The following is a 14597-nucleotide window of genomic DNA, read 5'->3' on the forward strand; positions in this document are numbered from 1 at the left end:
AAACAAAAACAACAGAAGTAATGAAGTGCTGATACAGCTACAACATGGATGAACCTTGGAAACATTATGCTAAGTGAAACAATTCACTCAAAAATAGGACACATATGATATGAACTATTCATAGGAAATATCCAGAATAAACAAATCCATAGAAATAAAAAGATTATTTTTATTTTTTATGTTTATTAAGAGATGATGGGTCAAGGAGAATAAAAATGACTACTAATGAGTACAGAGTTTCTTTCAGCAGTGATGAAAATGTTCTGAAATCAGATGGTTAGGAATAGTTATATACCTTTGAACATATTCTATGTATTTTTATTCAGTCAGCATTTATTTGGCACCTACTATGTGCCAAGCATTTGGCATACAAAAGTATATTGCACACACCATGGTCTTGGCCACCAAGTGCTTAACATCTAGTGAGAACAAAAATTAAGCAAACATAGAATGGGAACAATCAAACAAGCCATAACAACTGAATAGAGGCTTAGCCAGGCTGTGGAAATAGAGCCTGGGAAATACAGAGCAGGGGGCCCTGACCCAGGGAGAGGCTGGTGTGGGGAAATGTCAGAGTTCCAGGGAAGAGAGCACCCTGGGGGATGAATGCTGGAAGGGAAGGCAGGAGAGATGTATATGGGGAGGAAGTCAGAGCTCAGGGTGGGGAGAACCAAACCCTATAGGCCAGGCTGGGAGCTGGGACATCGGCTCAGAGGCCTGCAGGAGACTCCTTTCATAAAAAAGTGAGCTTTTGCTATACAGGGGAGGTGATTCAGAAGTTTGCACATTTTAAAAAATATTTTTTTAGTTATACATGGACACAATATCTTTATTTTATTTAGTTTTGTGTGGTGCGAAGGATCGAACCCAGTGCCTCACATGTGTGAGGCAAGCCCTCTGCCACTGAGCCACAACCCCAGCCTTTGTACATATTTTAAGACCACTGTAAAATGTTGAATTTCATTTTATGTGAATTATATCCCCAATATTAAAAAAAAAAAATTGTAGTTGTAGAGACAGAATGCCTTTATTTATTTATTTTTATGTGGTGCTGAGGATTGAACCCATTGCCTCATGGACGCTAGTCAAGCGCTCTGCCACCGAGATACAGCCCCAGCTTTCTCCAATATTTTTTAAAAACTCTTATGGTTATCTTATTGTACTTTCTTTAAGATTAATACACTTCTGTATTGAGAACAGCCTAAAAATATTCACCTAAAAAGTCTCAAATTTCTGAGAACACCTAAACACAAATACACGTCTATAAAGACATGCATGTATACTTTCATACAAACAAAAACAGTTCACTGGCTAAATTCTTTAAAAAATGTTATTCTAGGAAAAATAAAACAAATTTAGAATGGTTAGAATTATCTAAAAACATGCTAAAAAGGAAGTTAAAATTTGACATAACTAGTAATCTAGATCATCAGTTGCACATATTGAAAAAACAAATACATATTTATTACTCTAATACTAATACCAATTATTTGCATTCACTAAGCAATTACTACTTGCAATGTAGGTAATAATATAAGCCTTTCTTATGCGCTGCCTCACTTAATGACCAGAAGTACAAGTATGTTATAACCCATAATTTTATACATGAGGAAACTTAAGGCATGAATGAAGTAGTCAATAGAAAGTTAGATAAAAGAGTTTTGTGCACAGAATCTCCTATCTATTACACAATAACTTCCCTTCCTGTAACAACCAAAAATTTCAGTCAGCAGTGATTTTGCACATTGAAAAACAAAACGTTTAGAACACACAATTGAGGTACAAGTAAAATATATTTATACATTTTATTTATTTATTTATTTTTTTTGAGGAATACTGAGGATTGAGCTCAGGGGCACTCAACCACTGAGCCACATCCCCAGCTCTAATTTTGTATTTTATTTAGATACAGGGCCTCGCTGAGGTTCTTAGGGCTTCACTACATTGCTGAGGCTAGCTTTGAACTCGCGACCCTCCTGCCTCAGCCTCCCAAGCTGCTGGAATTACAGGAGTGCGCCGCCATGCCTGGCAAATATGTTTACAAATTTTAAATCAATAGTTGTAAAACTAATTTCAAATAAAAATATTATACTTTGGATTTACTGGACTTTATTGGTAATAGTAGTCATTCTTCACATAATCTGAAAGCATGGTCATTCAGGTTAATTCCTTAAATTTTTGAAAACCCTATTTATACTTACCGTGTTCTAGGTCGCTGTTCATCTTCAGATTCACTAACTTCTTCACTAACTCCTGACTCCTGAAAATCAGACTCTTCTGACTCTTCACTGCTCACTTAAATTAAAAAAATTCAATTATTAAATATTTTATGACAGAAGCACAATTCAATTATTTGTCAATAACTTCATTTTTATGATATTATAAATTAACATTGGTAATATACACATGAATTAGTACTGTAACATATAGAATATACCAGGTAATGATTTAAATAGTAGTTTGAACATTCCTAATTTGAAAATGTGAATGAAATTCAAAATGTTCCAAAATCCAAGTTTCTAAATGTCAACATGACTCCAAAAGTGAAAATTTTCATGTAAACTCATGATGAGTCAGAGTTTAAATACAAACACACTAAAAAATACTGCATAAAACTACCTTCAAGCCTTCAAGTTATCTGTGTAAACTATATATGAAATATGAATGAATTTCATGTTTAGACATGGGTTTGATGGCCCAGCTATCTCATTTATATGTGCAAATATATCAAAATCTAAAAATATCCAATGTAAAAAAGACTTCTGATGCCAAGTATTTTGGATAAGGGATACTAAACTTATGTTTATGAATTTGAATGTATTGAAAATATTATTATAAAATTATAGCTCAAGATCAAAATGTAAGTATTCACTTGTATATGGATTGACTAAATGAAATTTAGCAGTCAATAAAATACAGAATTACTAAAGGTGAATTAACAAAAAAGAAATCTTGCCATTTAAAACAAGCAAAGTAGACTGGTCAAAACTCTCTCACCAATGATAACAACTAAAACTATGCATTGCTAAACACGGTGTGCTAAGCACCTACAGACTCTGAAAGGGAAACCATAGTAGGCAGATTGGCAAGTACAATCAAAATCTGAATAATGACCCCTCTGTAACTAAGGGAAAGGGACATGACAGCTATGAGTGTCATGTGTTATTTTCATTGTTTCCTGGTTCTGACCACAAAGCACAATGAATTAAAAACTATACAGAGGGTGCTGACAGGAAAACTGTCAGTTTTCCAGCAGCAGCACTGGAATAAAAGGGATCCTTCATGTTGCGTCTAGAGTTATCAAAAAAAAATCCCAATTTTCTTCTCTCATTTCTGATATCACAATTGTCAAACTGACAGAGGCATATAAATTCCAGAAGACCAATCTTTCTGGCCAAAGAAACCAATACAAAGAAAATATGAATATAGAACCTTTTAATAGTGCCAGAAAGTAGAGCAGTTTTCAAATGAGAAAAGGTTCAATGATATTAGGCTATAGGCTCCAACTTGAAGGGCTCCCAATAGCCAAAGCTGGAACAATTAGAGCACTAAAATAAATTTTCTAGTAGTGGATTTCATAAAAAGCTGATCTCATGGAAGCAGAGTAGAATAGTAGTTACCAGAAGCAGGAGAGGTTAATAGGTAAGAGAAGATGGGAAGAAACTAGTTAGTGGGTAAAAAATGACAACTAGATAGAAAGAGGAAGTGTGATGACTACTATACAGAATGGTAATTATAGTTAACAATATTGCATATATTTCAAAATAGCTAGGAGATCATTTTGAATGTTTTCACCACAAAGAAGTGATGTTTGAGATGTCAAATAAGCTAAATAAATATCCTAATTTGATCATTATACAATGTATGTATAATCAGAACATCATGGTGTACCCCATAAATATGCATGTACAATTATTTTGTCAATTAAGAGTTCTTTAAATTAAAAACAAATCACTAAATTCATATGCATATAAGACGTGCAAGGAGTAAATAAATAGGAGGAAACACTTATTCCTTTCAGACAATAAATGTAGAAGTAACAAGACACAAAACCATTAATAGGCAACCACAGTAATAACTGCTTCATGCAAGATGGATGCAAAAATTAGTGTGCTTAAAAACAATGAGAAATAGGGTATTTGCACAGTCTCATTTTCCCATAAAATATTCATTACAAACAAATACAAAAATAATATATTTTCCTTATAGTGGGAAAAAAATCTGTAGACACCAACTTAGCCAAATAATCAAGGTTAATATTACCAGTAAAAAAGATATTGATGTTATATACCCGATATAATGTGCTTAATAAGTGCAAATCATCACTTATGTGGTATTCTTTCTTTTTCTTGTTGTGCTGGGGCTTAAACTCAGGACATGTCAGGAAAGAGCTCTACCACTGAGCCACATTCACAGCCCACTTATGTGGTATTCTTATCAAAATGCATAGCCAACTCATTTTAATAATGAAAACCATTGAACAAATACATATCAAGTAACAGAATAGAAAAGAATGGATTGAAACTATCCAAAAGCTCAGTCATAATGAATGAAAAGACTGAGGAAATATTGCAAGGAAACATTATACATTAATGCAATGGGGATCCTGAATTGGATTTTGAAGCAGAAAAAGGATACTAGTAGAAAAACTAATGATATTTCAAAAAGATATATAACTTACTTCAGAGGGCAGAAAATGTTTTATGACTTTATGGATTATATGATCTCTGTTAAAACAAGTCATTTCTATTCAACTTTGCCATTGTACATGTGAAAACAGTGAATGAATGAACATAGCTGTGTTCCAGTAAAACTTTATTCATAAAAACAGGCAGAATCAGATTTGGCTGACAGGTGTGGTTTGTCAAAGCCTGACTTAGTAGTACCATATCAATATTAATTTCCTGATTTTTATAATTATACTATGATAAGTATAAGAACAAATCAGGGAAGTGAGATGAAAAAGTATATGAGAAATATGCACTATGTGCACAACACTCTGCAAATCTAAAATTATTTCAAAATAAAATTTTTAAATGTTCTAACTTAGGATCAGAATCAGTTACGTTCTAGCTAAAAATATAGGATATAAACACTAAAAACGATTTTTATGGGGGAGGATGAAGAGAGAAATTAGAAGTTACTATTTAATGGGTATAATATTCTCTTTGGGAGCCTGATGCAGTGGTGCACACCTCTAATCCCAATGGCTTGGAAAGCTATAACAGGAGGATCACGAGACCAAAGCCAGCAGCAATAGCTAAGACACTAAGCAACTCAGTAAGACCCTGTCTCTAAATAAAATACAAAACAGGACCGGGGATGTGGCTCAGTGGGCGAGTTCCCCTGAGTGCAATCCCCAGTACATACATACACACATACACACACACACAGACACACATATATATATGATGATAAAATTTTGGAGATATACAGTGGTGATGGTTGTGTAAAAATATGATGGCACTGAATTCTGTGGGTAAAATAGTAACTTTTAAATTGCATACATTTTACAATAAAAAAAAAAAAAACTGCTTAAGAACAGGGAAGTTCAGCTATTCCCCCTCTCGGACTATAGTCCGAAGAGCATACTACAGGGACACAGCCACATCAATGTTTATAGCAGCACAATTGACAATAGCTAAAATGTGGAACCAACCTAGATGCCCTTCAATAGATGAATGGATTAAAAATATGTGGTATTTATACACAATGGAATATTACTCAGCACTAAAAATAATAAAATCATGGCATTTGCAGGCAAATGGATGGCATTAGAGCAGATTATGCTAAGTGAAGTTAGCCAATCCCTAAAAAACAAATGCCGAATGTCTTCTCTGATATAAGGGGGGTGACTCAAAATGAGATAGGGAGGAAGAGCATGAGAAGAAGACTACCACTAAATAGGGAAGAGAGGTGGGAGGGAAAAAGAGGGAGAAGGGGAGTTGCACAGAAGATGGGAGGAGAACCTCATTGCTATACAGAATACATATATGATGTTGTAATGAGTAAAAGAAAAAAAAAGTGTGTAACATTAGATTGGATAGAGAGAAAGGATGGGAGAGGAGGGGAGGAGTAGGGAGGATAGGAAGGGCAGCAGAATAGAATAGACAATATGACTGATGTATGTACATTCCATGTATGTATTATATATCAAAATGCATTCTACTGTCATGTATGACTAAAAAATAAATTAATTAATTAATTAATTTAAAAAAAAAGAACAGGGAAGTTGAGAGAACTTCAAAAATACATGCTAACATGAATGCCTATATGCACACACTAATAAGCCCTGAAATAAAGTATAATTTTAAGACTAGCAATAATTTCTCATGCAATATTTAATTTTGAAAATTTTCAGGGCAAATAAAAATTTCAAAGAATTGTTGAATGAACACATGAATCCCTTTTCCTAAACTATCTTATTGTTTCAAGTTTACCACATTTGCTCTACTTCTATCTACACACACACATACTTTTCTTATACTAAACCACTTTTTTAAAAAATTTTCCGTAGTTGTAGATGGACAGCATGCCTATATTTCATTTGTTTATTTCCTTATGTGGTGCTAAGGATTGAACCCAGTGTCTCACACATGCTAGGTTAGTGTTCTGCCACTGAGCTATAGCCTCAGCCCTATACCAAACCATTTGAAATTAAATGCAAAGAGACATCATGATATGTTACCCCCATGCATAAGGATACTGTCCTAAATAAGTATCATTATCACATGATAATGATACTTATTTATTAACATAAATATATTAATACTTATAGGCAATATTTATAGCTTAAAAATTGCCACTAAAATAATTGTATGCTTTTACAATTTAAGAGAAAATTAAAGGTTCATAGGCTGTATTATTCCTTAATTCTGTAATGCATTTCAATTTAACTTAATTGAATAGTTAGACTAATAAGTAAATTATTTTCTTTTAATTCCCCGCCCCCATCTTCCAATTCAAGTTGCCAGACAACAATGATATAGCAGAGTTCACAAAACTAAGAAAATCATGCAATTCAATATAACTATCAATCACTATGACCATAGAAGGTAATGGGATTTTAGGAATTTTTACACTGTCCTATATAGACAAACAAACAAAATCACCTGTGAATAAATTATCCACAGAAGCAGGCATTGGAAATTCATCATGAAAAACCTGAGTTTTAATAAAGCAAATATTTAATGTAATCATGGACACTAAAGCACTCTGTATCCTGAGCTAAATTTCAGATGCAAAATCCATATTGCTCCTTTTGTTGAAGATAAACAGGAATCCATATTACTGTACAACCTGTTAAATCACTCATTTCCTTTATATACTCTTAAGAAGAACTTGCAGGCTAGGCACAGTGGCACATGCCTGAAATCCCAGAGGCTCAGGTGACTGAAGCAAGGAGATCACAAGTTGAAAGCCAGCTTCGGGAATTTAGCAAGGTGCTGTGCAACTTAGTCCCATCTCAAAATAAAAAATAAAAAGGTTAGGGATGTAGTTCAGTGGTTATGCGCCCCTGGGTTCAATACCTATACCAAAACAAACAAACAAAAACCCCACCTCTTTGTGCCACACTATAAAATACCTATTACAAAAAAACACTCCTCATAAGTGCTTTAATTTTTTATAATATTGATATCTATATTTCTTACTAAACTGCCAAATCCACTATACAGCAAGATCAGTGAGAAACTTGTAAAACATGCATATATCTAGATATATAGAGATATGCCATGTGGATGGCATACAGTCATAGATACATTTTTTCAAGTTCTTTTTAATTGACATATGATGTTTATACATATTTATGGGGTACAGTGTTAATAATTCAATACATATATACAACATGTGATGATCAAATCAGATCAATTAATATTATTATCTCCTTAAATATTTACCATGTTTTATGTTGGGAACCTTCAAACTCCTCTCTTCTACTGCTTCATAAAGAATGTAATAAATTATTATGAACTATAGTCACCCTGCTGTGCTACAGAACACTATTATCATTCTTTCTATCTAACTGTTATTTGGTAACTATTATGCAATCTCCCTCTATGCCTGCTTCCCACTACACCTCTAAACCTCTAGGAATCATATTCTAATCTATATTTTATGAAATTAACATTTTAAGTTTCTACATATGAATGAGAATATGTGTACTTGACCTATTTTATTTAACACAATATCCCCTGGTTTCACATGTATATTATAAAACTCCGCAACTAATTTGCACATGTAGCCAGGTTGAAAATCATCATACCAATGATCACCTTATTCATTTCTGTATTTTCAATGCACAATGTGATGTTGACAGTAGGAAAGGTCTCACTACAAAGGGAGTCAAGACTTTTCTGGCTTTTGTTTTTGGGGAATTTGTGCAGGTTAGACAAGTTCTCTACCACTGTGCTACATCCTCAGCTCTTTTTTATTTCTTCCTATGTTGCCAGGCTGGTCTCAAAATAGCCATCCACCTGCATCAAGTCTCCCAAATCACTTGGATTACAGGTATATGCCACAGCACCCAAATGAACACAGATGTTTAATGTAGTAAAAAATTAAATCTGGGGCTGGGGATGTGGCTCAAGCTGTAGCGCGCTCGGCTGGGTTCGATCCTCAACACTATATAAAAAATAAAGATATTATGTCCACCTAAAACTAAAAAATAATTATTTTTTATAAAAATTAAATGTGACTATATGCAAGTGCAATTTGGCATATTAGACTGCAAAAATCAACCCGAGCCAACTTTATCTTCTGTCTTCCCATAGGAAAGTATTTTTATTCTTGCAGTAGTATACAATCTTATATTTTCTACACAGTTTTTAAGTACCTTTAACCTATTAAGTCACATTTATTTCTCTTTATAGTCTAAATGTATATATGACCACTAAATATTTAAAATATTTTTGTGTTTTGTCAAGTTTCTGGATTATCATCCCACTCAAATTCTTTATTTCTTTCATGCAAGAGGAAAGTTACTCCAGTGTACTGATATTCTCTTAATATTAGTGGTCAATTATTTGAACAGATTACTATAGTTACTTATAAAACCAGTACATTCCTTACATTCAGAGTTAAAATATCTTACCCTTCCTTCTATTTTTGCCTTTGACATCTTTATTCTCTTTAGGGTTTGTCTTTTTGTCTTCTCCAGATTCTCCATCACTCACAGTCAGTTTGTGCCTCAAAAGCTTATGTCTGTATCTTGGCTTTTTAGATTCTTCAGAATCGGAATCCGATTCAGAATTGACTTGATTTTTTGCTTCTAAATGAAGAAAATATATCAATAAAACCTTCTGTGGCCAATTTTTCCTTTAAAATGCATTATGAAACTATGTTGTCTCTTCACAATTGTCATCATTTATGGAAACAATCAGATATGTACATATACCTTGGTATCATTGGTGACAGTAATCTTACACATCAGACTTGATAAATTATAACTACTAAATATTGACAAAATATTACCAATGAATATCATTTTAAAGGATAAAATACTTTGCTTTAAAAATCAATTGTTTACCAGAAATAACTGACAGATCTAGAATAACTTCCATAATTACTACAAGATACACAAAGAAGTAATGGCAATAAAGTTTTAAATATTTTAATAAACTTTAAAATGTATCCATTAAGAAATTCTTTTGGTCAGATATTCTTCAAAGAATGAACTAGTCAAGGAATCAAATTATAAGAATCTATACTTCTCTTTGGGAAGCTCACCCTCATCTCCTGGGTTTTCTTCATTTTGTTTTCCAGTTCTCTTTTTCCCTCCTTCTGGTTCATCATCTGAAGACCCATCCTCATCAGAGGAAAGATTGGCTTTAATTTCTTCTAAAAGCATCTTCTTGGCAATTCTTTAGAGTAAAAGAACAATAAAAAACTATATATTTGGGAGTGAAGTATACCAAAATAAAAACAAAAACAGAATTTTCTGTATATAAATAGAAATAAAGGTATTGATAGATTTTATAATGTAAAAACTACCAAAACCATGCTTTAATCTAAGCTTCCAATGAAAACTTTTAAAAATGTTCTTTGCACTGACTTTTTTCTCAATACTACAGTATACTAAATAGTCTCAGGAAGGATATACCCTACTGACTATTTTGACCAATTTCAATTTGAAGCTATATAATCTTAGAAAGTTATATTTGTTCTGATGCCATCATCCAACAACTACAATGTCAGACAGGCCAACAACAATAAAGACACTTATCCAGACAAATGGCATTCCAAGAGAAAAGTCCACAGGAGAGGTTTTAATCCACGGGAAAACATATTCTTGGAAAATTAGTGTGCAATAAACCACTATATTATGAAATAATGCCTCAAACAGAAGGATAATATTCTGGACCATAATTTCAATTTACTTTATAAATCTGTTGAACAGATGAAAGAACACCAAATATTAATTACTGAAGCAATCAGGACTCTCTAGTAATATTCAAGCTAGGGTAGATATGAGAAGGGACATGAGTGCTATAAAATAACACACGTGATAAAAGAACACAAATTAAACATTAAACAAGTTTTCACTTTCAGGAAAAATAGTGCAATAGCTCTGCTCACACCAAAATTTCTCAAGATGTTCCTCAAAGACCAATTTGCTAATAGAAAAAAATGATTGCAAAAAAAAACACATAAGAAAATACTTCTTTTACTGCTTGTAAAAAATATTCCTAGCAAATTTCAATGTTTACACTAATGAAAGATATCTGAAAATGTAAGATAAAAGAAATCATGACAATTTTTGTGCAAGACAAGGAGTTTGATCAGTTTGGCTATCCTTTTGCTATAAAGTCATAAATCACAGTAACACCCTTATAGAAAGGGTCAAAAGGAAGGTGACAAGACTCAAATAGTCTGCCATGAGCTAAGTTCTATGGGATAAACATTCACTCTGCAATCAAAACTGACTAGCTCAGTCAAAATCTTATAGATGAGAATATGAAACTGTTGTTACTTCTGGACTTAACACCCCTCTACATTTCTTAGCATGCACTCACATTTCACTCAAGGATTCATTCAATAACAGGAAATGTTAATGCACGTTAAATCTCAATTGTGACAGGTAGAAACATTGATATTCAAAGATGCATAGCAAAGGCACCTCAGCAGATTGAAGCAAACCACGTCCATGAAGGTTTATTAATGCATGCCTTTTTATGCTATCTCCTTCAAAGTAATGGATCAGAAATATTTAGACAAAACAGACAATTACCAATTGCTAAAGGATGCCACAGATGAGTTTGCTTTTCTGATGGTTTCTGCCCTTATTTGTATTTCAATAAAGTGGAATTAGGTCACCCCAATTTAAATATTACCGTAAAGTTTAACTTTAAGCTTAATTTCTAGATCAGTGGTTTGCTGACTTGGATTGCATACAGCACGTTTTAAAATGGGGACTAACACTGAATTTTAACTTTTTATTTTGCCACAAAAAAACTGAACCCAAATATATTTAAGTTCCTATTTCCAACACATTAAAGAATAAAGTTATAAGTCCTTTATATTGAATGAAAATATGTTTCTGGAGAAAACTCTATAAAATCATCTTCAATACTATATTGTCATGTCTCATATATTAGAAAAAAAACTTTCTCAAACTTACTTGGGTAATAAATTTTGGAACAGAAAATATATGCATGTGTATAAAGTATGTGAAGTGTTGGTTACTAGATTAAAAATAGAAAAACAGTTCATTTGTGGTTACAAGGAAATCTTGCGACATCATTTGGGTAGGACAATAAAGAGACAACAAAACTAAATTCAAACTCTAGCTACTCTAAATGTTAGTTCAACAACCAGAATTTTGGTCAGGTGTGGTGGCTCACACCTGTAATCCCAATGACTTGGGAGGATGAGGCAGGAGGACTGCAAGTTCAAGATCAGCCTCAGCAAGTTAGCGAAACCCCATCTCAAAAATATAAATAAATAAATAAATAAATGGGCTGGGAATCTCGATCAGTAGTAAAGTGCCTCTGAGTTCAAACTCCAGTACCTGTCCCCCCCACCAACCCCCCCATAAAAACCGATGTCTGCTCGTGTTTACAAATTCAAAAAAGCCCTAAAATTCTATAAAGACATGGTTGTTAATTGTAAGAAACCATGTATTCTTCTTTCTATTTTCAAACTCTAGACTCTATAAAAAATAAATCCACTAAATTGGAGGTCAAAATATGTAATCCTATCTAATTAATTTTCACATTTTGGAATTGTCAAGAGACTACGAAGTATGATAGAAGATAATACATTAACCGATAAATCAAAGAAAATGAAATCAGATCCACATACTGAAGAATTACAACTCATCAACAACTTTCATTAAGGATATAATATGTAGAATGATCATAGTTACTTTAGAAGCACAAAAATTACAAATTTCAAAGAATGATCATTTTTCTCCAAATCACAAGTTAAATACAGAATGATGGAGACTTCCCATGCTTTACCTAAGAATTTATATTTGCCCTCTAACATTCTTTGACCAAGAATTTTCTTTATAGCCAATAAATTATGAAAAAGTTAATAAAGTTGAATCATTTTGCATAAACTCTATTGATGGCTCAAGTGTAATATGTCAAAGACCTACTGCACCATAAAACTAGCCTATTATGTAATCTACTCCATTTCAGAATAGGAGCTTAATTTAAATGATCTAAGGGCTGAGGGTGACCTTCAACATGAGTAGTCAGCAAGCATGTTGAGGTGAGATGTGTCCCATCTACAAAGCCTGCTGTGAGATGCTTTAAAGGGAAACTCCACTACCTTAACTCTGGAGTCACGGGCCACAGAGACTTCAAAGACATCATCACTTGAGAACCAGCTGAGGCTGGCAAAGCATCATTTTGGAGGCCTCGGCTGGACCCGTGCTGGTATGCATGTGATGGATGTATAGTCATGATCCCTAGTTGATTCTGTTTGCTCTGAAGTTTCCTTTCTTGAGGCTTTCCAAGACGTTTCTGGGAAAATCATCCTGGCAACAAGGTACTGCCCCTGGAATCTCAATGCTCAATATTACATCTTGGGGCAGGTGTAGCATCCAAAGCAGTCACGACTCTATCAGAAGCATTAGAGGCACAGGCTGTGCCACTCTTGTGGCAGAAAACCTGGGCAGAGCCGGAGGTAATGGAGCCACTCCTCCATTTTCCTGAAAGGGAGGGAAGGGAGAGGGGGAGAAAGCAAAATAATATGGGAGGGAGGGTAGAAACCCACAAACAAACAATGATCGGAACTGGTGCATGAGAGAATAAATAGTAGGACCCCAAAACCCACACAAACTAAGTCTTCTAAATTACATAATGAACATTAAGAAGATACCTTATTACACCTTCATCTACTAAAGAAAGTAAAAGTAAAATAATAAGAAATGAGCCCAACAACACAAATAAGCAATGGTGAGGGGATTAGAAAGCCAAGAAAGCCCTTAGTAATTATGATCCTATCTAGGAAGGAAATGAGTAATGTCTTGTTTAAGCACTCAAATGAGAAAGAAAAGTAGACTGCCTCGAGCTGATATATAATTGAAAATATTGACTTTTTAAAAAGGATCAAACAAAAGAAAGATCTCTTGTGCAAGGGAGCTTTAGAGAAACAGCCATAACAAAAGCAGCACAAAATGTTAGAGCTAGAAGAAAGGATCTTAGATTTCAATTATGTCATTTCATAGATGAGGAAAAAGGCTCAGAGAGGGAAGATGACTTAGCCAAAGAAATAAAGCTAGTTAGTGGCAAAGCCAAGAGTAGAACCTCAGATCCAATTCCCATCTGCTGTTAGTTTGACTATGCCAATGCTATACTCTCTTCTTATGAACTACTTTTGTACAACTGAGAACCTAGACAAACACATAACAATCATATTTATATACTGGTACCAGGGATTGAACTCAGGGGTACATAACCACTGAGCTACATCCCCAGCCCTTTTCTATTTTTATATTGAGACAGGGTCTCACTAACTTGCGTAGGGCCTCACTAAGTTTCTGAGGCTGACCTTGAACATGTGATCCTCCTGCCTCAGCCTCCCATGGCCCCAGGATTACAAGCATGCACCACTGCACCCTGCTATAATCATATTCTTAAAGATTCATGTATTTCACTGACTTCAAATTTATATATTTAGAAATGAAAAAACCCAGATTGAATTCTAAAGATAAAAAAATTTTCTAAACATCATTAGTCCAGTATGTTTCATCTCTAAAATGTATTAATGGGCCATCTCAGATACATTATACAACAACTGTTTTAGCTTTCAAGAGGCTCTGAAAACAAATGTGAAGAAAATTGCTAAATAAAAATTACATTTTAGAAGGCCTAAATATTATGTACCCATATATAGACGACAAAATTTGTTAAAAAATTATTTTTAGACTTTCTGTGAACACTTCCACAAAAGAATATATAGTTAACAGAATTTTGAATAAAATAAGATTGAAATGAATGCTCCATAGAGATACAAAGTAATTGTCCACGTAGCAATAAAACATTTTCAAGTGGATTTGTAAAACAATTCAAAGGAATCCAAGCAAGGAATGTTAAATATTTTCTGTAAGAACAGTATGATAAACAACACATATACTTGCAGTAGAGCAT

At 33.6% G+C, this 14597-nt stretch overlaps 1 protein-coding gene across 11 annotated transcripts in view; it reads right to left on the reverse strand.

Moving 5' to 3' along the window:
* Atrx (ATRX chromatin remodeler) overlaps window positions 1-14597 on the reverse strand; it is a 231630-nt gene that overhangs the window by 132360 nt on the left and 84673 nt on the right. For all 11 annotated transcript variants that reach the window (XM_058584904.1, XM_058584905.1, XM_058584910.1 and 8 more), the window contains 3 exons: window positions 9727-9860; window positions 9092-9268; window positions 2202-2295 (listed from right to left, as the gene is read on the reverse strand). In XM_058584904.1, the coding sequence (XP_058440887.1) occupies window positions 2202-2295; window positions 9092-9268; window positions 9727-9860 (405 nt within the window). The remainder of the gene's footprint in view (window positions 1-2201; window positions 2296-9091; window positions 9269-9726; window positions 9861-14597) is intronic.

The sequence above is a fragment of the Marmota monax genome, unplaced genomic scaffold (assembly GCF_021218885.2).
Source record: "Marmota monax isolate L192 unplaced genomic scaffold, Marmota_monax_Labrador192_F-V1.1 WCK01_AAM20220418_F8-fsc00192, whole genome shotgun sequence".
In the NCBI taxonomy this organism is placed as follows: domain Eukaryota; kingdom Metazoa; phylum Chordata; class Mammalia; order Rodentia; family Sciuridae; genus Marmota; species Marmota monax.